Here is a 23,148-nt window from a genome sequence, read left to right as displayed (position 1 = left end):
TGGCCCCGCCTGCCCCCGATTTCCAATTGACACTGGCCGCGGAAACTCAGGTGGGAGCGAAGGCCCAGAGGTCCCGCGCAGGTTGGCGAGCGTCTGCGCAGCGCTAGCTTTCGCGAGCTGGCCTGGGGAGAGTACAGCTGCCAGGTAAGGAGCTGTGGGCGCCTGGTGAAATGATGAAAGGCGGTGATCTGTGCACTGGCTGTGACTACCCATCACACCATCACCAATATTCCCACCCGTGAGTGGTCGCGTCTGTGGCACGCTTGCACCTGGGAGGGGCGCGACAGGGAAGGGATCAGCGGCCCCTGAGAGGAGTGTTTGGGTCTGACGCGCTTCTTGTCACCTTTCTACTGTACATCCAACTACTTAGTCCATCTCTCCACTTGGATGTGTAATGGGACTCTCAGTACATGTGAAGCAGCACTCTTATTGCCACCTCCCTGTCCACTATCTGCCAAAAAACAAAACAAAAACAAAACCTGATGCTACAGTCTAACCGCTCTCAAAAACTGGTAACTCCATTCTTCCAGGTATTCAGACCAAAAGCCTTTTAGTAATCCTTGACATCGATCTTTCCCACCCCGCCGCCAATCCAGCAGCAAATCCCGTTACCTCTATCTTCAGAATATACCCAGAATCCGATCATTTCTCACCACTTACACTGCTGTCACTGTGATCCAAGCCACCGTCATTCTGCCAGGATTATCACCTTGTGAAGTTTATCCTTATCCTTATGGGAACAGATGATGCTAAAGTATAGTGTACCCATAAAAAGGGGGCTTAAAAAACCTGTAACCCCTCTGCATAGCACTTGAGAGCTAAGTAGTTCCCTTAAAAATAATCGAATCCTATTTGCAGTAGAAAGAGCTCTGAGACCTGGATTTTTTGTGGTGTTGAGCAAGTCATTTAGCCATACTGAGTCTTAATTAAAGCAGGACTAACTGTCCGTACCTTACAGAGTTGTTAATGGTAATTAAATGGGATAAAAATGTTTGATACACTCGGTAGGTGCTAGATCATTATGTATAAAAATACTGTTATTACAAATGAAGAATCTGAGGTTTAGAGACAGTGGGTGAATTACCACAAGTGCTGGATACAATCTTACATACTTTTAACTTATTGTATTATAATAAAAGGAAAATTAGGCAAAACTAAGCTGTAATGTTTAAGGATGCATGTGTGGGTGATGAAACCATAAGGAAAAGGAAGTGACTCGAAGGGGTGTGATAGGGTAGGGGACAGGGAGGACTTCTGGGGGGCTGACAAGGTTCTATCTGCTGATATGGGTGATGATTTCTATTATCTTTTGCTATAGAACAAATTATTCTAAAGTTTAGCAACTTGAAATAACTATAATCATTTATTATCTCACAGTTTCTGTGGGTCAGGAGTTTGTTAGTGGTTTAACTTAGCTTGGAATTTAAGAAGTTGTAATGGGGACTTCCCTGGTGGTCCAGTGGTTAAGACTCTGTGCTTCCAGTGCAGGGGGCGTGGGTTCAATCCCTGCTTGGGGAACTAAGCTCCCACATGCCGCACCACGCGGCCAAAAAGTAATAAATAATCAAAAAATTAAAATTAAAAAAAGAAGTTGTAAGGAAGATGCCAGCCCACAGTGAGCATCTGAAGGCTTGACTGGGGCTGGAGGATCCATTTCCAAGGTGACTCACTCATGTCACTCCCAAGTTTGTGCTTGTTGTCAACAGGAGGGCTCAGTTCCTCCTGCATGGACTTCTCCATAGATCTGCTTAAATATCCTTACTATATAACAGCTGACTTCCTTCAGAGGGAGTGATCTAACTAACTTCAGAGTTAGAGTGATCTAAGAGCTGTAGTGTCTTTTGTGACCAAGAAGTCACACTCCACCATTTCTTCAATATTCTGTTGGTTACATAAGTCAACCCGTTCACTGTGGAAGGATGTTGAAAACCAAGAGGTAAAAATCACTGGGGGCCATCTTGGAGGCTACCACATGGTTACAAGAGTGTTTGCCTCATAAAAATGCACTAAGCTACACATTTATTTTATGCAGTTTTCTGTATTGATAGATTTACAAGAAGATTTTAAAAAAAGAAGACATGGCGACACAGGAAGAAAGTATTCCGTTACTACAAAATCAGAAATATAATTAAAGACCCTTCTTATCCTCATCATAGCTAAACACTGAGGATTTATGATGTTTGGGACACAGTGGTAGGCAGAGGGTATACAGGGGACTTATCTTTATGGTTTACAGCCTAGTTGGGAAGATATACATTAAAAATATAAAAACCAGTACAGTAATACTGTTTTCATCCAATGTAATTGTCCAGACTCTTGGTTACAGTTGACAGAACCCCTGTTCAAACAAGCTTAAATAATGAGGAAACTTATCAGCCTATGTAACTGGGAAGAATGGTAGGTCATAGCATTAAAGAAAGAGCTGCAGGAATCAGGGCCTTGAGAACTAGGGTTGGAGACTCATTGCCTTTAGGCCTGTCTCTATCTGGCTTCATTCTGCAGAACAGGATCTCTTCGAATGACCAAGAAGATGGCCATCCACAGCCCAGCTTCACATACTTCCAGTTTAGAAACCCCAACAAAGAGAGCTTCTTTTCCCTGCGATCCATATATTCGTATCATTAGGGAAAGAGATGCTTACTTGCCCTGTTTAGGTCATCCCCTCGCCTTTGCTAGGACATAAGGTACTATAACTGGCCATCTTGTGCCCAAGAGAGTATATGGTACTAAGATTGCCACCCTCCACTAGAACCACAAGGAGGGCACAAGGCCGGGTTTCCAAAGGGAAGGATGGTGAGCAGGCCAAAACAGCATATGTGCACTGCAACAAGTGACTCCGCTTTTGTATCCAGGAACTGGACCAGCAGCATTGACAGCACCTGGCGCCTGTTAGAAATGCAGGACCTCAAGCTCCAGCTCAGAATCAGACTCTGCATTTTAAGAAGATCCCAGGGCAATTCATATACACAGTAAAGTTTGAAGTGTACTTTATAATTACATGATTTTAACTACTTTGGATAGAAACTGTCCTCAAAAGTGTTTCCACATAAGTGAAGCGTTAACTATATCAAGTTACAAATGAACAGCTTGAACATAAAGTGCTGTGGAGAGAGGCCTGAAGTGGTCAGGACAGGCTTTTGTGAAGGAGGGTAGCCTAGGCCTAGGAGGAGGGAACTGTCTGTGGTGTGTTCAGAGGGCAATGAGAGAGACCATGTGGCGTGACTAATGAGTCCTAGAGGAGAGTCAGAGATCAGATTATGAAGGATCTCTCTGGCTACCATGTGAAAATGATGGTTCCTCCACTGCCCACAGGGTAAAGTTTACAAAGGATTTGAAACTGGCAAGTAACATGTCCTGACATGTTTTTTAAAAACCACTCTGGAGAGGTTCTAGAGGATGGATTGGAGGAGGAGAGGCCAAAGGCAATGAGACCAATTAGGAAGCAGTTGTAATAGTTCAGGTGAGAAAAAAATGCCTGAACGAAAGCAGTGGTCACAACTATAGGAAAAAATGCCTATGGGGGATAATACGGAGGAAGAGTTGACAGAGGTTTATAAGAGGTCAGGAAGGGGGAGATAGTGGTGACGTTAATTTGGAAATACAGGGATGAAGGAGGTCTTGGGAGGGGGAAGAGAATGAGTTGTTTGGATTATTGAGTTTGAGAGCTCCACCCAGAAGGATGTCAAAAGGACACTTGAATATGGAGTAGAGCTCTAGAGAAAGGTCATGGCTGGGAATGCATACAGGTTTATTTCCATTTTGGTAAACTGAAAATTAGTAATCGTTACTTTATCCTATTTGATTTGTAGATGGTTTTGCCATATGAAGCTGAAAATGGCAGAAGAGGAGGACTATATGTCTGATTCCTTCATTAATGTCCAGTAAGTAAATATGCACACTCCATGAAATGATATGTGTAAGACATTAGTGGAGATTTTTCAGCAATGCCATTGATTTTATATATTTTTATTTTTTATAAATTTATTTATTTAATTTATTTATTTTTGGCTGCGTTGGGTCTTTGCTGCTGCGCAGCCCCCTTCCAGCTGCAGTAAGCAGGGGCCACTACTCGCCGCAGTTTGTGGGCCTCTCACTGCCGTGGCCTCTCCCGTTTCGGAGCACGGGCTCCAGGTGAGTGGGGTTCAGTAGTTGTGGCATGCAAGCTCCAGAGCACAGGCCCAGCAGCTGTGGTGCACAGGCCCAGTCGCTCCGTGGCATGTGGGATCCAACCGGACCAGGGCTCAAACCCATGTCCCCTGCATTGGCAGGCGGACTCCCAACCACTGCGCCACCAGGGAAGCCCTAAGCAATGCCACTGATTTTAAAGGTGAGGTTGGAAGTTAGTCTTATTGCTTCATGGAAATACTTCCTACATGTCTATAGTACAAAGATACTAGAAATCTCTTCTTCCTTTTTAATGCTAGGTGTTTTTTTCCTGCCCTTGATTCTTTTTATTCCCCTTTTCCAAGGATATTTACTGTTTTACTTCATTTCATCTCATCGCGTCTTAATACCTGCTGTCCAGCTTTGCTTTTTATTATAGCCAACCTCTTAGAAAAATTAGTTTGAACCTACTATTTCTAATTTCTTCAACTCTGTACTTTTAGTTTCTTACAATATGGTACCAGCCTTCATCATTTTAACTAACACAGCCATTCTCAAAGGACATTGGTTATGTTCTAACAAAGATGCTCCTAGAGGTAGCACTGAAATATTAAGTAGTGTCAAGTGAGTAAGTGGCAAAGCTATGAGAAACTTGCATGTACTGGTCCAAAATAACCTTTTCCCTCATTCTTCAGAGAAGATATCAGACCAGGCTTGCCAATGCTGAGGCAAATCCGAGAAGCCCATCGAAAAGAAGAAAAGCAACAGGAAGCTAATTTGAAAAATAAGCGGAAGAGTTTAAAAGAAGAAGAACAAGAGAGACGTGACATTGGACTGAAGAATGCACTAGGCTGTGAAAACAAAGGGTTTGCTTTGCTCCAGAAGATGGGATATAAAAGTGGTCAGGCCCTTGGCAAAAGTGGTGAGTCACAGCCAGAAATAAACAGCTGTAATTTATTGATGAGTACCAGTGATGACTCTTTAATCTCTGTCCCTCTACACAGAAATTGAAACAACTTAAGCTTCCTAGGCTCTTACTGTTGCTGGCAAGCTTATGGAGAACTTCCATCTTCCCACATCCACTTTAGACATGTGCCATCAAGAGCTGCTTATCTGCCCAGCTCGGCCTCAAAGGCGCTAACAAGTGGGATGGACGAGGCTTACAATGGAGGCAGCAGCTAAGAATGGTGACAAGAGAAGGGTTAAGAAGTACAGTGGCCCAAAGGACAGTGAAGCAACATCGAAGATGATGGCAGGACTCTGCCCTGCTTGCTCTGTACCTGTGGCAGCTGCCTGAGTGACCCCTCAGCTGGAGAAGCTCAGTTCTCACCTCTCTTTTAGGAATGAGATTGCTTATTAAGAGATAGAGGCCATATACGTATAGTAGCTTCTGTAAGCTGTTTATCTCCTCTCCTCTCCTTTATTGTCATTGCTTTGACCTTCACCTCGCAAGGCTTTGCTCTCTCTTGTGGCTCCCACCCTCCTGGATATATATCAGTGTTTTCACTTCTTAAAATCCTTCCTACCTTGAGGTGGCGTTGCAGGCTGTGGATCAGCCTTATCGAGGACTAAGTATTTGAAGGCAAGGGTGGTAGTTGATTGTAGAGTATTGATGTTCAGTTACAGTTTTGAGTATCATTGAAACTGAAGGGGATAAGTATAGAACATTATAAAGTTGCATACTGCACCTGCCTGTAGTTTGAGGAAGAATTTCTAAAGTAGTTTGTGTTTTGTTCTCTATTTTTTTTTTTAGGAGACGGTATTGTTGAACCAATTCCTCTTAATGTCACAACAGGTATGTAATTATTTTTGAGGCTATTTACCAGTAATAACAACTTACACTTAAATTTAGCACATATATTTGCTTAATAAATACTTTTTTATGGTGGTACTGTTACAGTTCTTATCATAAGACACCCTCAGTAAAATGTTTCTTAGTTAAATTTCTAGACCTTTTAAACTAAAAATACAAGTTTTAGTCAGTATAAAATAAAATTTTAATCATAAAAATAGGGGAAAAAGTGTTGTAACCATTAACAACACAAAGCTATTTTTGTCCACTGAGTGTCCTAAAAGTATCCTGAGACAGATGTATCCATTAAATGTTTTTCTTAATACTTTGGACAAATTAAAGAGAAAAAATATATACTTTATTTGTTCAGCATATTTATATGTAAGTATGACAGTTGATACTGTTTTCCCAATTTGAAAAAAATGTGTATAGTATTACCATCTTATTAGATCAGACCAATGATCTTTGTAAAAATCAAATTATGTGTTTGGGTTAAAAAAAATCTCTTAGTGTTTTCTCCCATCCTTCTTATCAAATGATTTTGAGTGACTGTACTCAAATTAGAATTGCATTTAATCTGTAAGTATTTAGGGAATTCCCTGGCAGTCCAACAGTTAGGACTTGGCGCTTTCACTGCCTAGGGCTCGGGTTCAATCCCTGGTTGGGGAACTAGGAACCCACAAGCCGCAAGGTGTGGCCAGAAAAAGAAATTTTAAGTTGTCATGTTTTGAAATATAAAGTCAGTACATTTCTCATCAGTGTTTCCTGTTTGAGCAGGAAAAAGTGGCATTGGTCATGAGGCATTACTAAAACGGAAAGCAGAGGAAAAATTGGAAAGCTACAGAAGAAAGATTCACATGAAAAAAGAAGTTGAAGAAAGAGCTGCAGAACAGTTTCGGTATTTTAGCAGTTTATAGTTTCACCTTTTCTTTATTGTGGTATGTTTTCTGGTACTTGGACATATAAAATGGATGAAGAGAGCACAGACCTCTAGTGTACTATTTTTTTCTTTGAATCAGAATGCGACTTAAAAATAAGCAAGATGAAATGAAGCTAGAAGGAGATCTTAGAAGAAGCCAGAGAGCCTGTCAACAGTTGGATACTCAGAAGGTAAGTCTTTTACCTGCTTTCAGTTTGGTAAAGTGTTTTGGCACCCAGTGTGATTTGCTGTGTATTTTTATTGTTAAAAAGAGAGAGAGAAAGAGAGAACTCCAAGCCTGGTGTATCTACCCACTAAAGCTTTCATTTAAGATGCATTATTGATCTATGATAACTGATACTCATAATAATGACTTGTTCTCTGCAGGAACCTGAGTAGTCTGAATTATCCTCTATGGGTAAATTACCATTTTTACACTTAACTGTTCTCCACTTATTTGAATATTGATTACTCAGGGCTATTATGTGTGGAAATTCTGTTCACCAGGATATTCGGTTAACCAGAATAGCCTATTTTCAGTCCATATCCAATACCATATGTGTCTCTAACTAGTAAAATCATGGTAGACTACTATCTAGTTCAGATTTGAATGGTTCTTAAAATTCAATTTTTGATTTGATTTCATTTCTTTTTTATTTTGATGGTTCAATTACCATCAAAATAAAATAACTTCATTTAAAGTCTCAAAAATGGAGGGCTTTGGACTTCCCTGGTGGTGCAGTAGTTAAGAATCCACCTGCCAATGCAGGGGACATGGGTTCGAGCCCTGGTCCGGGAAGATCCCACATGCCGCAGAGCAACTAAGCCCGTGCTCCACAACTACTGAGCCTGTGCTCTACAGCCCATGAGCCACAACCACTGAGCCTGTGTGCTACAACTACTGAAGCCTGCACGCTCTAGGGCCCGTGCTCCACAACAAAGAGAAGCCACCGCAATGAGAAGCCCGCGCACCGCAATGAAGAGTAGCCCCGCTTGCCACTAGAGAAAGCCCGCCTGCAGCAACAAAGACCCAACACAGCCATAAATAAATAGATAGATAGATAGATAGATAGATAAAAGTGGGGGGCTTCCCTGGTGGCACAGTGGTTAAGAATCCACCTGCCAATGCAGGGGACACGGGTTCAAGCCCTGGTCTGGGAAGACCAACATGCCGCAGAGCAACTAAGCCCGTGCACCGCAACTACTGAGCCTGTGCTCTGCAGCCTGCGAGCCACAACTACTGAGCCCACATGCCACAACTACTGAAGCCTGCGTGCCTAGAGTCCGTGCTCCTCAACAAGAGAAGCCATGGAATGAGAAGCCCAAGCACCACAATGAAGAGTAGCCCCGCTCGCCGCAACTAGAGAAAGCCCGCCCGCAGCAACGAAGACCCAACGCAGCCAAAATAAATAAATTTATTTATTTAAAAAATAAATAAATAAAATAAAATAAAGTCTCAAAAATGGGGACTTCCGTGGTGGTGCAATGATTAAGAATCTGCCTGCCATTGCAGGGGACATGGGTTCAATCCCTGGTCCGGGAAGATTCCACATGCTGCAGAGCAACTAAGCCCGTGCGCCACAATTACTAAGCCTGTGCTCTAGAGCCCGTGAGCCACAACTACTGAAGCCTGCGTGCCTAGAACCCGTGCTCCTCAACAAGAGAAGCCACCACAGTGAGAAGCGCTCGCACCGCAATGAAGAGTAGCCCCCGCTCACCGCAACTAGAGAAAGCCCACTCGCAGCAACGAAGACCCAATGCAGCCAAAAAAATAAATAAATAAATTTTTTTAAAAAAAGAATACAAAAGTTTCCTTCAATTAAAAACAAAAGTCTCAAAAATGTTTGTAAAATTCCCTTCATATGTAAATAGATTGCTGGAAGCAATCTCTCTTTTCTCTATTTCCATAGGACATTATTTTGAATATGTGTCGTGATACTTAAGATTTCCTCACTGATATGTATCATTTTATACCCATTAAGCTACTTATACCCATAGCTTCTTTTCCCTACTAGATTGTCAGCACCTGGGAGGCAGTATTCTAACTGGGTTTTGCATCCCCATAGTTCATAGTGCTTTACTCTTAAAGCAGCACTCAGTAAATATTTAATTGAGAGAATGAATTCATGTTGACAGGAGCATACTTGTGATAGAGTTATGTTTAGCTGTGTTTAATTAGGAATAATTCTACATTTTCAGAATATTCAGGTTCCCAGGGAGGCATGGTACTGGTTGAGGCTTGAAGAAGAAACTGAAGAAGAGGAAGAGGAAGAAAAAGAACAAGATGAAGATGAATATAAGAGTGAAGACTTAAGTGTATGTGTTGGGACCAGTTCCGTAAGCCGGCTGTCTCAGCCTTGGCACGATTAACATTTTGAACTGGGCAGTTGTTTGTTGTCGGGGGCCGTTCTGTGCATTGTGAGATATCTGAGAGCATCTGTGGCCTCCACCCACCAGATGTCCATTGCACTTCCCCCTTGTGACAGTGGAAAACGTCTTCAGACATTACTACATTTTCCCCCGAGGGGAAAAAATCACCCCTTGAGAACCACTGCATTACAGGTTTATTTCATGAACCCCAGAGCAAAACTTAATATAATTTTCCCCGTTAGCTTCAGTCTACCCTCTCACCTCAGTTTTAGTTTGGATGATGGATTAGCTGCAAATGTAACTTATGTTAATTTCTACCTTGTTTCCTGCTGAACTCCTGGAAGTGATTCTGAGTACCTCCCTCCCCCACCCACAAACAAAACAAAGCAAAAACACAATTCAAAGGAAGTAGAGATTATTCAAGAAAAGAATACACATTTCTATGGTTACTTTGTATAAAAGAGTATGTAGGAGACGTTCACAATTTGAAAACCGTATGTTCCACTTAACTGGGAGACCATTGATGAGAACTTTAGTGGTAGAGAGAGACAGTTTCAGCCAGATTTGTTGAAAGTAGAAGGGGTCTTTAAAGGATGCTTATTCTAATAGAGCCAGCCAAGATCTATTGTTGAAATGTTAACAAGGGGTCTCTGTTGTGTCTGACAGATGTGAAAATAGGGTGACTGGTAAACTGGGACATGTTCTAATATATTCTGCCCTTGACACCTCTCCTAACTGGTTGAGCGTGTAGTAGAAGATTTAGGGCCTTAGGGTAATTCAGCATGATCTGAGAGACCCGAAAACCAAGATTCTGTTCAATGTGAACTATTAATATGCTTGTATCCTATATCTAGGTACTGGAAAAATTACAAATATTGACTAGTTATTTAAGAGAAGAACATCTGTATTGTATTTGGTGTGGAACAGCCTATGAAGGTAAGAAGATACTTTATACTTTTTAAAAATATTGAGTACAAACACAAAACATTGATTTTAGCTTTGATTTTTTATGAAAGTCACATTTCCCATAGACAATGGAAATTTTTTTATTCCCTCCAAATGGCCATGTTGGATGAATGCTTTAAAGAAATAGTGGACAGAGAAATAATTGAGGGTTGATTAAAGGTGCTTTTAACTTTTCAGAAACTGAATGTGCAGAAGGGAATTTTTTAGTCTTCTATTTCAAAAGAAATAGAGTTTTTAATCACTTGAGGATGTTGAATTTTTTCATGCTTTATTTTTCATGACTCTTCAGCTACCTGAAAAATATAGTAAATTTTTAGAACTAATTTTTTTGTATTTAGGTAGAATACTATCCCTGAACCATAAAAATCAGAATGTTGAAATCCACTCCATTGTTTCTTCATTGTAAGGAAAGAAGTGGTTTAAAATGTGTCAAATGTCTTAACAGACACAAGTGCTTTCTCTTCTAACACACTTGCCCAAGTCAGCTTTGCTAACTTGAATTTAAGGACTTTGTACATGAGAGGTGAAGAATTTTGAGTTATTGTTGTATCTTTTCCTGGTTTGTTTAGCAGAGTAAGAAGCAAACACAGCTACAAAATACATGTCATGTTGAAATAATTTTCTAGAATAGTATACTATGCAATTTGTATTAATTGTTCCTTTTCCTCACATAAATTACAGATAAAGAAGACCTGTCTTCAAATTGCCCAGGACCAACTTCTGCAGATCATGACTAAGATTATTCTCAATAAAGTAGAAGCTTGGCAAATGTTATTGTTTCCTAAAGATAGACAGTTGAGCAGTTAGAATTTCCAAATTTTTGATACCAGTAAAGAAAGAGGGCCTTTATATGTTTCATTGTTTTTATACATTATAAGTACTTTGTACTATATAATTGTTCACTGGCTTCAAAAACATAATGGAAAGCCATTTCAGAACACAAGTATTATAGACATGGGCAATTACAATTTATGACTCTTTTGTGACATTTATGGGATTTAAGGACACCAACTCTCTTATTCACTTTGGAACAAATTGAGAAATAAGACATAGGAGTTAGAGATCAAAATATCAGCTTTATTATCAATGAAATAAAGAGCTAGTTGACTTGTTCTCCAGTCATGCTCCCTGCGAGATCTCCCTGGTTAGAGAGAACTGCCGACCTTGCCTCGGAGGGACAGAGCCCATCTTTGCATTAGGAGACCATTAGCTTTCAAGGTGAGAGAACCAACCCCTCAGGGGTGGGGCCATACATGCTCAGTTCCTTTTCCCAAAATCACTCATCAGATGAGACACCTCTCTGTTGAGACGGAATGAATACAGGTTCACAGAGCTTGTTCCCACACTTCTCTCTTCCAAGGAGCAAGAAGTTCCCTTCATGCAAGCATGAGGAGAGGAAAAGTATTCCCCTCAATAAGAGTAATGTCAGAGGCAAGGATCCATTAATAGTACTTAATTCTAATCAGTTTTAGAAACAAAGTAGTTATGATATTCCGTAAAATCGTTGAGTTTTCATAGCAATGTGTATATCCATTATAAGTGAACAATTGCCCATTTTGGCTAAAGAAACAATAATTAGGAGTAACCTTAAATATCAGGTGATCCAACTTCTTAATCCCTTTGACAACATTCCTAGCAGGTGGTAATCCAACCTCTGCCTTTATTCCTCCAGCCACAGAGAGCTCACTGCCTTAAAATGGACCGTTGCATTGCTGGGTAGCTCTAAGTCATTTTAAAAGTTATTTTTCTGTCTTAAGCTGAATTCTGCTTCCCTATAATTTAACCAGATATAGCTAAAGACATACCATGTGGCACACCTCTAGAGAACTCCATCTAAGTTTGGGCATCAAAATCATGAACCTTTTTAAAGTTCACAAGCTCAGGTGCCACCCTTAGTGACTTGATTCAGCTAGTCTAGGATAGTTTCTGGATATCTATTTATTTTAAAGTTCTAAGAATGTGTCTGATTATCACCTGTGGATGAGAACTAGCGCTCTAGGTTAAACTAGAGCATGACTGTTCTTCGGATCAAGTTGTGACCTCATCTGTACAGTTTTACAGCTCACCTTTCAGTAGCACTGAGCAAGAGATCAGCCTCTTTTTATTATAAACAGCATACCTGACAACATAGCAGAAGCTAACCTACACTTGCCCAAATTAAGATAATCAGTAGTACGAGTTGTATTAGCCTCTGACCTAATTTGACCTAGTTCACTTGTTCTCAAGTCTAACTTGGGGAGCTTTAAAAAACATGATATTACAAAGGTCCCACCTCCAGAGATTCTGATGTAATTGGTCACTGTGGCCTGTGTATCACTACCCTTGATTCTAAAATGCAGCAGAGGGACTTCCTGGTGGCGCATTGGATAAGACTCCACGCTCCCAATACAGGGGCCCGGGGTTAGAGCCCTGGACAGGGAACTAGATAACACACACATGCCGCAACTGAGAGTTCACATGCCACAACTAAGGAGGCTGCCTGCCTCAACTAAGACCCCATGCAATCAAATAAATAAATAAAATGCAGCAGAGCTTGAAAACGTAGTTAACTTCTGGGCCTCAGTTCTTCATCTAGAAACTGAATTATGAGTTTTATGACTATAAATACATATATAAAATATTGGAGCTTATATAGTTGGATAAAACTGATAGTTACTTTTTCCATTTAAAAAAATCGTAACATTGTATTAACAGCTAAAACAAAGTATATCTTCTTCTTGGAATTATAGTCACATCCTTTCCTGTCATTTCAGCCAACAAACCAACATTCATTTGGACAGACCCAACGCCATGTGGATAATTTCAGACAGAATGGAGTTAGGAACTGGCTTCCTTTTCTCCTCTTACTGACTGTAGGGCAACCTGCCCAGTGGCCTAGAGTATTTTGAATATGTCTGTGAACAAATATGCTGTGAATGTAGGAATAACCTTGATGGAACCCATAAGTCCACCAGAGTTGTGGTCTGCATTTCCAGGCCAGAGGCCAGAAATTTACTTGTTGTCATTTACTTTTGTTTATATTGTACTATGTTTATTTTCAGAGTCCTATCTAGAATTTCTAAAATGTTTCATTTTCCTACTTATAAACCCAAAATACTGGAGCTTTTAAAATTCAAAATAAATAGACTTTAATATACTAAATTGGTTTACCATACCCACCTTTACTTTGTTATTTATCAACATTTAATTGTTGAAATTTTACAGTGAACATTATTATTATTTAGTATTAGACACATTTTGCAGGATTAAGTATATGAAATTCTTAACACTTTTATTCCCTACTAATTCAAAAGCACTTATAGAGTTCCTGCTTAAATGCAGGGTAATACACTTGCTGCCTTGGGGCAAATCAAAATGAGAGAGCCTGTCCCTGCTTTCCAGAAATTTACAAGGAGGGAAACACCCATGCAGGAATAACTGAGCTCCAAAGCAAACTGGTAGGTACAATGCTGAAGAACTAAATAACTGAAGTATTAGGGAGAAGTTTCATTCCGAGTGGGAGATGGTAGAACACTATGGTAGCAGCACTGAATCTGGGCTTTCAGCATAACTTTGATATGCAGTTATGAGGAAGGCGTTACAATATGACCCAGCATTTCCACTCTTAAGTTATACCCAAGAGAAATGGAACCGTGTCCAGATAAAACTCATACACCAATATTCATTGCAACATTATTCATACTAGCCAGAAAGTAGAAACCCAAATGTCCATCAGCTGATGAATAGGTGAATTAAATGTGATATATCCATATAACTGAATATCATTTGGCAATAAAAGGGAAAGGAATTTCCATCCATGCTATACCACAGATGAAAACATACTAAGTGAAAAAGACCACATACTGCATGATTCCATTTACACAAAATGTCCAGAATAGGCAAGTCTATGGAGATAGAAAGTAGATTAGTGGTTGCCTAGAGTTGGAGGAAGATGAGGAATGGCTGCTAATGGGTACAGGGTTTCTTTTTGGAGTGACAAAAATGTTTAAAAATTGATTGTGGTGATGGTTGCACAACTCTGAATATACTAAACACCATTGAACTGTATACTTTAAATGGGGTGAATTTTATGGTATGTGAATTATGTCTCAATAAAGCTGTTACTTAAAAAAAAGATTGAAGGGAATTTCAGGTAGAAACCATAGCCGAGCGCCACTGAGCACAAAAGCCTATTGAGGTGACCCTGAGCAGACCTGTGTGGCTGGGGCCTATTCAGGTAATGCTGAATGTGAGATGCAGAACGGGAGACCCCAGAGGAGCACAGACCTGCCAACACTTTGACTTGAGCCCAGTGAAACCCATTTCAGACTTCAGGCCTCCTGAACTGTAAGAGAATAAATGTGTGTCACTTTCAGTCATCAGTTTTGTGGTCACTGGTTACAGCAGCCCTAGAAAACCAATACAGGTCTCAATCAAACTGACCCCTCAAGAGCCACACATATTTGAGAGATATCTGATTTGCCTCAGTTTCACCCATTACACGGTTTTTAGTCAGAGTGTAAGCCAACAGTGGGGCCTCTGTACATCTATCAACTGTAGTCCCTGCATCTGTGACCATCCTGAGGACATGTCATGACTGGGATAGCTCATGGTGACAGACGTAGGGAGTGGACTGACATTTAGATATAAAGAGTAAATATCTAAATGGAGGTGTCTGCTGTGCTATTGTTTCTGAGCCCTCTCCTCTATGTAATCTCTCCCTGGGCAATCCCTTGGATTCAAAGTTAAGCATCAGGGCTTACCTCCAGATAACATACACATCTCTTCTGTGTATGATTCCAGTTCATCCCTTCTCTCAAGTTCCTCTCCTGCATTTCCTAGAGTCTGCTCTTCACCCTCCCCTGAATTTATGGCAGTACCTCCAACTTGGCATCTCCAAATGAGATCTAGTGTTTTACCTCCCAAATCTGCTCCCCTTCACCTTGTTGACATGTGAAAAGCAGCCCCACTATTGGCTTAAATTCTAACTAAAAACTGTGTGAGACAAAATATCTCTGAAATATGCACGGCTCTTTGACGGGGTTAATTTGATTGAGATTTGTACCTTCTTTAATGGCATCATACTCCTGGCACTCACCATCCAACCAACCTAGAGGTAGTCTCTGATGCTTACATTTCCCTAAATCCTCACAACCAGTCAGTTGCCAGCTCCTCTTGGTTCTGTCCCCTCCCATTGTTCAGGCCCTCTTAGCCTCTCGGACTTCTGACCTTTCAAATATAGTCTTTTCCTGCTCCAACCCAGTCTGAACACTTTCAAAGTATAGGTTGGATCACACTCCTGCCTAAAAAAAAAAAACCTCTTTGTCACCTTTGGACATTGCTGGGATGCCACTTCATTCTAAAAATTAATAAATATTTATCCCATCTGTCCCATTCAACTTTAGGGAAAGTTCTTCATAGAAGAATCACAGATGATAAATGTGAGAGGTTTGATAGAATCCAAAAATCACTATTTTGCAACCCCTAATGAAATAATGGATCCAGGCAATAATCATCAATGGCTGCTAACACCATTAGGTGAAAGACTGACAAGGAAGACTGATCATAGTAGATGACACCACCACAAGCCACCGACCAAACTTAAAATCACCGAAAGCAGAACAACCAGACATCATGTTCCTCCTGAAGTGAAGCAAAAGAAAGTATATAGTTATCACCTAGGAGTATTCTCAGAAAAAAATTTCAGAACAGAATCAAATCAAGTTTCTAGATCTAACTAGACACCATGGGGATACCATCAGCCAAATCCTAAGTGAAGGAAATTCTGTAGGATATGTGACCTATTCCTTCCTCAAATAAATGGCAAGAGGAAAGAAGTTAAAAACGAGGTGGATGTTATAGAGTAAAAGAAACATACCAACTAAATGAAATGTTGGATCCTGACTTAAACAATCTACAGAAAGACATTTTTGAGATAGGAAAACTCAGTACAGGCTGATTATTACATGATAGTTAAGAAAATCTTATTAATTTGTTGAGTGACAATGATGTGGTTTGGTTAAAATTAAAAAGATCTGTTAGAAATACATCTTTAAGTATTTACAAGTGAAATGATACGATGCCTGAAATTTAAAATCCTCCAGCAAAAGACATTTATTAAAAGTAGGGGTAAATGAAACAGGAAAGACAGAATATTGATAGCTGTTGAAGCTGGGTAATGAGTACACAGAGTTTCATTATTCTAGTCTCTGTTTTTGTGTATGTTTTAACACAAAAACGTATTAAAATATGAATAATATTGAAATCATTCCATATTCATAATGAAAAAGTTAGCATGCCAAGAACCTCAAGCTATGCTGAACACTCAAGTGGGAAATAGATGCTATGAGTTTCTCTCTCAGGTAGGTACACTGGATGATGGAGTCTGGGAAAAGCTTGCTTTTAGACTTCTAAACATTTCCTACATAGGTGTGCATGTACGTATATATGTGTGTATACACATGTGTATGTACACGCAAGTCTGACTTCATAGACACGCAACCTGTGTGGTTGCATAAGGCCCCATGTTAATTTTTGAACAAGGGCCTCACATTTTGATTTTGCATTGGGTCCCACAAATTATATAGCTGGCCATACACACAAACACACACACTTATATATGTATATGTGTATTTATACTAAATATACCTAACACAAATAACATACATGCTCTGAGTAAGCTACATATATATATGTACCTATGTTAAATATGTGCACATTTAATAAAAAATATATGTGTGGTTAGTAATAAAAATTTCCTAGAAGTTCTGTTCCTAGTGAAGCAGCTAGGTCACAATAGCTCTTCAAAATCTCTGCATGTATGTATGTTTTAATTAGCAAATAAGGTCCCTGGCCTTTGCCCCTCTCCTCCTCTGATAAGAGGGTACTTTTTTTTTTAAATTTATTTAATTTTGGCCGCGTTGGGTCTTTGTTGCTGTGTGCAGGCTTTCTCTAGTTGTAGCGAGCGGGGGATACTCTTCATTGCGGTGCATGGGCTTCTCATTGTGGTGGCTTCTCTTGTTGAGGAACTTGGGCTCTAGGCACGTGGGCATCAGTAGTTGTGGCACGCCAGCTCAGTAGTTGTGGCTTGCGGGCTCTATAGCTCAGGCTCAGTAGTTGTGGCGCACGGGCTTAGTTGCTCCACGGCATGTGGGATCTTCCCGGACCAGGACTTGAACCCGTGTCCCCTGCATTGGCACGTGGATTCTTAACCACTGCGGCACCAGGGAAGCCTGAGGATACTTTTTATTTACTATAGTTTTGAGGCTGAGAAAATATATACTCAAATAAATAAAAGCATCAAGGGATGCTTTATTTACTTCATAGTAGTAGAAATATTAAAGTGAGAGAAGGATATATAAAAGTATTCAATCACTATGTTGTACACTTGAAACTAATATAATAATGCAAATCAACTATACTTAAATTTAAAAAATGAAAGAAGGTAAAAATAAGGCCACATTCACACTAATTTCCACATTCATTGGTTTTTCTTTTGAGTTTAGCCTTATTCATCAAATCCAGATAATATCAGTTTCTTAAAAAAGATTTCTCTCCACCCAGAAAAATTTCAAACCTACAGAAAAGCTCCAAGAATAATACAAGAAACACTTCTATATTGTCCACCTAGATTTATCAATTTTTCAATTGTTAACATTTTGCCACATTTCCTCTCTCTCTTTCTATATATATATGTACTATCTTTCTATATATATATGTATTATCATTGATTTTTGCTGAACATTTGGAAGTTGCATATGTCATGCCACTTTACCCCTAAGTATTTCTGCATGCATTGCCTAGGAATAAGACATTTTCTGGCATGACCATAATATCATTATCACACCTAAGAAAATTATCAATTATTCTATAACATCATTTAATATGCAGTCTATATTCAAATGTTCTCAACTACCTGAAAAATGTCTTTTATAGCTATTTTCTGGGTTTTTCTTTTTTTTTTATATCCAGTATACAATCAAGATTCAAGCATTGCATTTGGTCATTATATGTTTCTAGTCTCTCTGTATTTAGAAGAATTCCCCTACTTTTTTTTTTTCATGATACTGACTTTTTGAGAAATCCAAGTTAATTACCTTATCAAATGACTTCTTTCAGGATTTGTCTAATCATTTCCTCATGATTAAATTCCAGTTAAACACTTTGGGCAAGAAAACTAAATAGGTGATAGTGTATAATTCTTACATCACATCAGGAGGGTCATGATGTTAGGTTCCTCCACTTTCGGTGATACTAAATTTAATTACTTTATTATTGTGGTGATAAGAGCTTTCCATTTTAAAGATACATTTTCCCCTCTGTAATATCATCTGTCGGACTATATTTAAATCCTTTTGAGGCTCCTGTTTCCCAACGCCTTTTCAACCAATAATTTTAGTATCCATTGATGAACCTTGCCTTAATCAAATACTGCATGGGAGTTGAAGACCATATTAAATGCTTTTAGTAACACTTTTTAGAAATTGCTATAAGCCTTCACAAAAATATTATCTATTACTATGATTTTTCTGCTAAGCCTAAATTTGGCTCATTTTAAAAATTGTAAAATTATACGACAATTCTAGAATGGTAGTTGGATGCTATAAAGCTTAAAGGAACCCTCAGGTTCTTCCAATATACAGCTCATATTATTTTCCGGCATTCCCTACAGCAATTCAGGGAAACAAACTAGTATACCCAATGTTCCTCAAATCTATCTTTTCCAGAACGCATGCCATGCCCCTTGCCCATACTGCCCAAATGTTCTCCTCTCTATTCATCTAAATCCTTCACATACTTGGAAGTCTCACTGGAGTGTCACTTCTAAGCCCTGTGCCATGGGTCCTCAGCATAGAGTGATCTCACCCCTCCAGACTGATTGTTTTCTATGCTCAGCTACTGTCTTACAGCATAGTTATCATCTCTTTAAAGTGTCTGTTATAATAGGTACAAAATGTATTTAAGAGAAATAGAATAATTATGCAGTAAACACTAGTGGACTCAACAGCCAGTGTAAGAAAAGAAAGTTAACTGTTACCTCGGAAGTCCGTTTCTCCAATCACATCACTCCCATCCCTCCTCAGAGCCAATCACTATCAGAATCTAATAATAGTTCTCAATCCTTTCCTTCCCTTTATTGTTTTACCACATTTGTTTGAATACCTAAGCACACATTTCACGTAGCATGTTCTTGAACTTTATACAGTATTTTCTGCAATCTGCTTTGTTTGCTTAATATTATGTTCCTGAGAGATGTGGCATGTTAGTTACATGCATTTAGTTACAGCATTTAGCTGTAATTCCTTCATTTTCACTATAAAACACTATATAGTATTCCAGTGTGTGAATACAATTTATGTATCCATTCTTCTTCTGGTGCACATTAGCGTTGTTTCCTGTTCCTTTGACTATAATAAACGGCATTTCTATGAACATTCCTGTGCACATGTATGTAGCAATGGAACTGATGGCTTTTCAGGAATGGCAATATACATGTAACTTTGCTAGATGATACCAAATTGCTTTCCAAAGTGATTATACTTATCTTTTCATGGTTACCATATTTCTCCAGCTGGATTGTTAGCTATTTTGGACAGAGATAGATCTTATATCTTTTTGGCCTAGAAACAGCAGGTATTTAATAAATAGTCATTCATTAATTGATTAACTAATTGGTATTAAAAAGAAAATTTGAGGCATTTTTTCCCCCATCTTCATAATAAGGAGATGAGCGAGGGGAAGGCAAATATAAGAATGTTTTTGAAGTAAGAAAAAATGCAAACCTTTCTGCAAATGTGGCAAAAAATTAAGGGAGAAAGGAAAATAGAAGATAAATACCATTAATATTCCCAAGCAGACTTTAGACAGTTATAGGAAAATGGAGTATCAGAAGAAGGACACTTTTTTAAGTATCTAACATGTATTCCATTTCTTTTTCTCTGCAATATTACTCCACTCCTTCAGTATTTTCAGTATTTTCAGTATTTTCAATGTGTTAGGTCGTTCCTTGGGATCCTTTGAGAGTAATTTCTGTAGAAGATTTTTCTGTAATGATAGTAAGAGTCAATACTAGGAAATAAAACATTGAGTAAATAAAATTCCGATTATTTTTAAGTGCTTACTTCTTTGTTGTCAAATACATCTGAGAAGGTGCCATCCCTTAGACCTTCAAGAATCTAAAAATTAAACATACATATTCATTAGGAAATTATTCACTTTGGAGAAAAAACAAACTTAGGAAGCACTAAAGCTGGGGATACCCTAAATCTGGGATGTTTCTAGATCTTTGAAAAATCTCGTTAGCCAAGAAGCAAGCAGGAATCCTCTCCTCCACCCACCCCATGTTATAACCATCCTGAACATTACAGCATGTCGAAGTGTTAAGAGCATCATATGAATTACCTCCCTTCATCCTTTTTGGAACCCTATGCAATAGGTACTTTCATTATTCCTGTTTTACAGAGAAGAAGGCTGTGGAATCCAGGTGAGTCCCTTTTACTGAGCTTCAGACTAGGATATCCAGTTGCATGCAGGCTTCAGTGGCTCCCTGCTGCCTCCACAAGAAAGTCCATATTCTTGCCTCAATTTAGCCCCAATATATCTTTCCAGTACCATCAACCACTACTTCCTTGACTGATATACTCCAATAAAAATGACACCGGCCAGCTATTCCCAAACACACTTTTCACATTCCTGTCTCCACATGGCCTTCTTTCCAATCTGGACTATTAGAAGTCAACCAGTCCTTCAGAGCTCAATTTAAATGTCTCCATGAAACCTAAATCCCTACAGCTGGCAAGACCTCCCTCCTAGCTGTTTCCATTAGACCTCATGCCTTCTCCTAAAACATTTACAGCATTGTCTTATGTTACCTTTCCTCCTAGAATATAAGCTCCTTGAGAACAAGGCTTATTTATTTTCATAATCCTTGGAGCACGTAGCACAGGGTCTTATGTAAAGCAGGCAATCAAAACAATTTTACAGAGTGACTCAATTAGGAAGAAACAGCTACAGTTTTATGAGATGTACACACCTTCCAAAGAAGACCAAAGTTTTTGATCTTTAACAAAAAATACTGGTTGCCCAAACATGAAAGGGATAAAAATTCATATTTCATTTGCAGTCAGCACTAATATGCCCCAGCCCATCCTGGAGGCAATAACTGTTTGCAGCAGCACTTTGGACATGACGGCCAATAATATTTGTTGCTTAATTCTTTCTGTGAGATTATTTACCTTCACTGTTTCTACCTCAGTGGGACATATGTGAAGAAGTTCTGCAAGAATTAGTCCCAGAGCAAAGATGTCCACTTCATTTCCATAGTCTTCTATACAAGCAATCTGAAGAAACCAAAGTATATTTACATTTGTGACTCATCTGATATAAACATCCATGCCTTCTAAAGCCAAAAAAGTTATCTGACCAAAATGTATCACACAACAATGTATGTTTATTAGCAAGATGTGTGGAGTCTGACTGCCCAGGTTCAAACCTCTGTCACTAAATAGTTGAATCACCATCAATGTGGGAATAATCTCAACCATAAAATGGAGGTAACAATAGTTTTAACCTCATAGCTTAACTGCAGGGTTAGATGAGACGAGCAGGTGAAGCAGTTAAAATCGTGCCCAGTAAATCAGCTGTATGCAAATGTTCATAGCAGATTTATTCATAATATTCCACAACTGGAAGCAATCCAAATGTCCATCAACAGAAAAACGGATGAACAAATTGTGGTATATTCATACAACAGAATAGTATTCAGCCACAAAAAAGAATAACCTGCTGATATGAGCAACAACCAGAGGTTCTCCAACAGGCATTACTTTGAGTGAAATAATCAAATACAAAAGAGTACATACTATATGATTCCATTCTTGCTAAGCTCAAGGACAGGGAAAACTAATCTATGGTAAAAGAAATCAGAGCACTGGTTGCCTCTGGGCAGTGGAGAGGAGTGACTGACTGGAAAGGGGTCTAGGGGAATACTCTAGGGTGAGGAAAATGTTCTACATTTTCATAGGCTTGCAGGTTTCACAGGTCTACGCCTTTGTCAAAACTAAAAAAAAAATGTACATTTAAGATCTGTGCATTTTATGGTGTATAAATTATTCCTCAATAAAATGTGACAATATAGGATGCAGGAGATATTTTAGAGAGTGGGAGTTAAAAGGGAGCTGTCAGTCCCCTACTGTCTTCTACCTTCACACTTTGCAAAAAACTTATGTTTTTATGCTGAATGGTCCCCAAAGGAAGAGGTGTGTTCCTTCTTCATTCTAGACTCTCAAACCATCAGATGGCTCACTGTATTTTTTCTTAGATGACAAAATAGTAGGGGTATTTTGAAAGATATATTACCTTTCAGTAAAAAATTATCTTTAAAGGGCATTTATAAAAAAAAAAAAAGATAGGACAAACAACCCCAAAAGATGAAAACAGACAGTAAGCAATCAACCAAAAAAACAAACAAAACAAAACAAAAAAGCCCCACCTACTACAGTAATGAGTCTATATATAAGCCAAACATTCATGAATTGATAGCTGTACAACAATATTCATAGCAGCAATACAGCGATACTCAAAGTAGCTAAAAGGTAGAAGCAACCCTAATATCCATCGATGTGACAGATTAACATAATGTGATATATCCATACAATGGAATATTATTCAGCCTTAAAAAGGAAGGAAATTCTGACATATGCTACAACATAGATGAATCTTGAGGATACTATGCCGACTGAAATAAGTTAGTCACAAAAGGACCAACACTGGTGATTCCACTTATAAGAGGTCCTTAGAGTATCCAAATTCATAGAGAAAGTAGAATGGTGGTTGCCTGGGGCTGGGAAAGAGGGGAATGGAGAGCTATTCAATGGGTCCAGAGTTTCAGTTTGGCAAGATGAAAAGTTCTGTGAATGGATGGTGGTAATGGTAGCACAACAGTGTGAATGTACTTAATGCCACAGAACTGCACACTTAAAACTGGTAAAGATGGTAAATTTTATGTTATGTGTATTTT

The 23,148-nt window shown here is 39.1% G+C and overlaps 2 protein-coding genes across 11 annotated transcripts in view; one reads left to right on the top strand and one right to left on the bottom strand.

The window, feature by feature from the left end:
* GPATCH11 (G-patch domain containing 11) lies at window positions 1-13,305 on the top strand. 5 transcript variants are annotated; one of them, XM_033419282.2, is made up of 10 exons: window positions 7-144; window positions 2,853-2,969; window positions 3,810-3,881; window positions 4,800-5,026; window positions 5,858-5,899; window positions 6,674-6,794; window positions 6,916-7,006; window positions 9,015-9,131; window positions 10,040-10,121; window positions 10,833-13,305. In XM_033419282.2, exons 2-10 carry the CDS (start codon window positions 2,896-2,898, stop codon window positions 10,886-10,888), a joined length of 882 nt encoding a protein of 293 aa, XP_033275173.1. In that variant the 5' UTR covers window positions 7-144; window positions 2,853-2,895; the 3' UTR covers window positions 10,889-13,305. The 5 variants fall into 5 exon arrangements, with proteins under 5 accessions (XP_033275175.1, XP_033275173.1, XP_033275176.1 ...); XM_033419284.2 differs by lacking the exon at window positions 2,853-2,969 and having other exon boundaries at window positions 1-144; XM_033419283.2 differs by lacking the exon at window positions 2,853-2,969 and having other exon boundaries at window positions 11-238.
* The window catches only part of EIF2AK2 (eukaryotic translation initiation factor 2 alpha kinase 2), a 40,681-nt gene continuing 28,740 nt past the window's right edge, over window positions 11,208-23,148 (bottom strand). For all 6 annotated transcript variants that reach the window (XM_033419273.2, XM_049696440.1, XM_049696439.1 and 3 more), the window contains 3 exons: window positions 21,365-21,469; window positions 20,252-20,305; window positions 11,208-20,174 (listed from right to left, as the gene is read on the bottom strand). In XM_033419273.2, coding sequence (XP_033275164.2) covers window positions 20,043-20,174; window positions 20,252-20,305; window positions 21,365-21,469 — 291 coding nt within the window. In that variant the 3' untranslated portion in view covers window positions 11,208-20,042. The remainder of the gene's footprint in view (window positions 20,175-20,251; window positions 20,306-21,364; window positions 21,470-23,148) is intronic.

Source organism: Orcinus orca, chromosome 13, assembly GCF_937001465.1.
Source record: "Orcinus orca chromosome 13, mOrcOrc1.1, whole genome shotgun sequence".
In the NCBI taxonomy this organism is placed as follows: Eukaryota; Metazoa; Chordata; class Mammalia; order Artiodactyla; family Delphinidae; genus Orcinus; species Orcinus orca.
The sequence above is the reverse complement of the archived record's forward strand: the minus strand, read 5'-3'. Positions and strand labels throughout refer to the sequence as shown.

Coding starts and splice junctions, on each gene's coding strand:
- GPATCH11 (XM_033419282.2), top strand. CDS start 2,896: ATGCAGGACCTCAAGCTCCAGCTCAGAATCAGACTCTGCATTTTAAGA. Junction 2,970..3,809: donor CAGGGCAATTCATATACACA/GTAAAGTTTGAA, acceptor TTTGATTTGTAG/ATGGTTTTGCCATATGAAGC. Junction 5,027..5,857: donor TCAGGCCCTTGGCAAAAGTG/GTGAGTCACAGC, acceptor TTTTTTTTTTAG/GAGACGGTATTGTTGAACCA.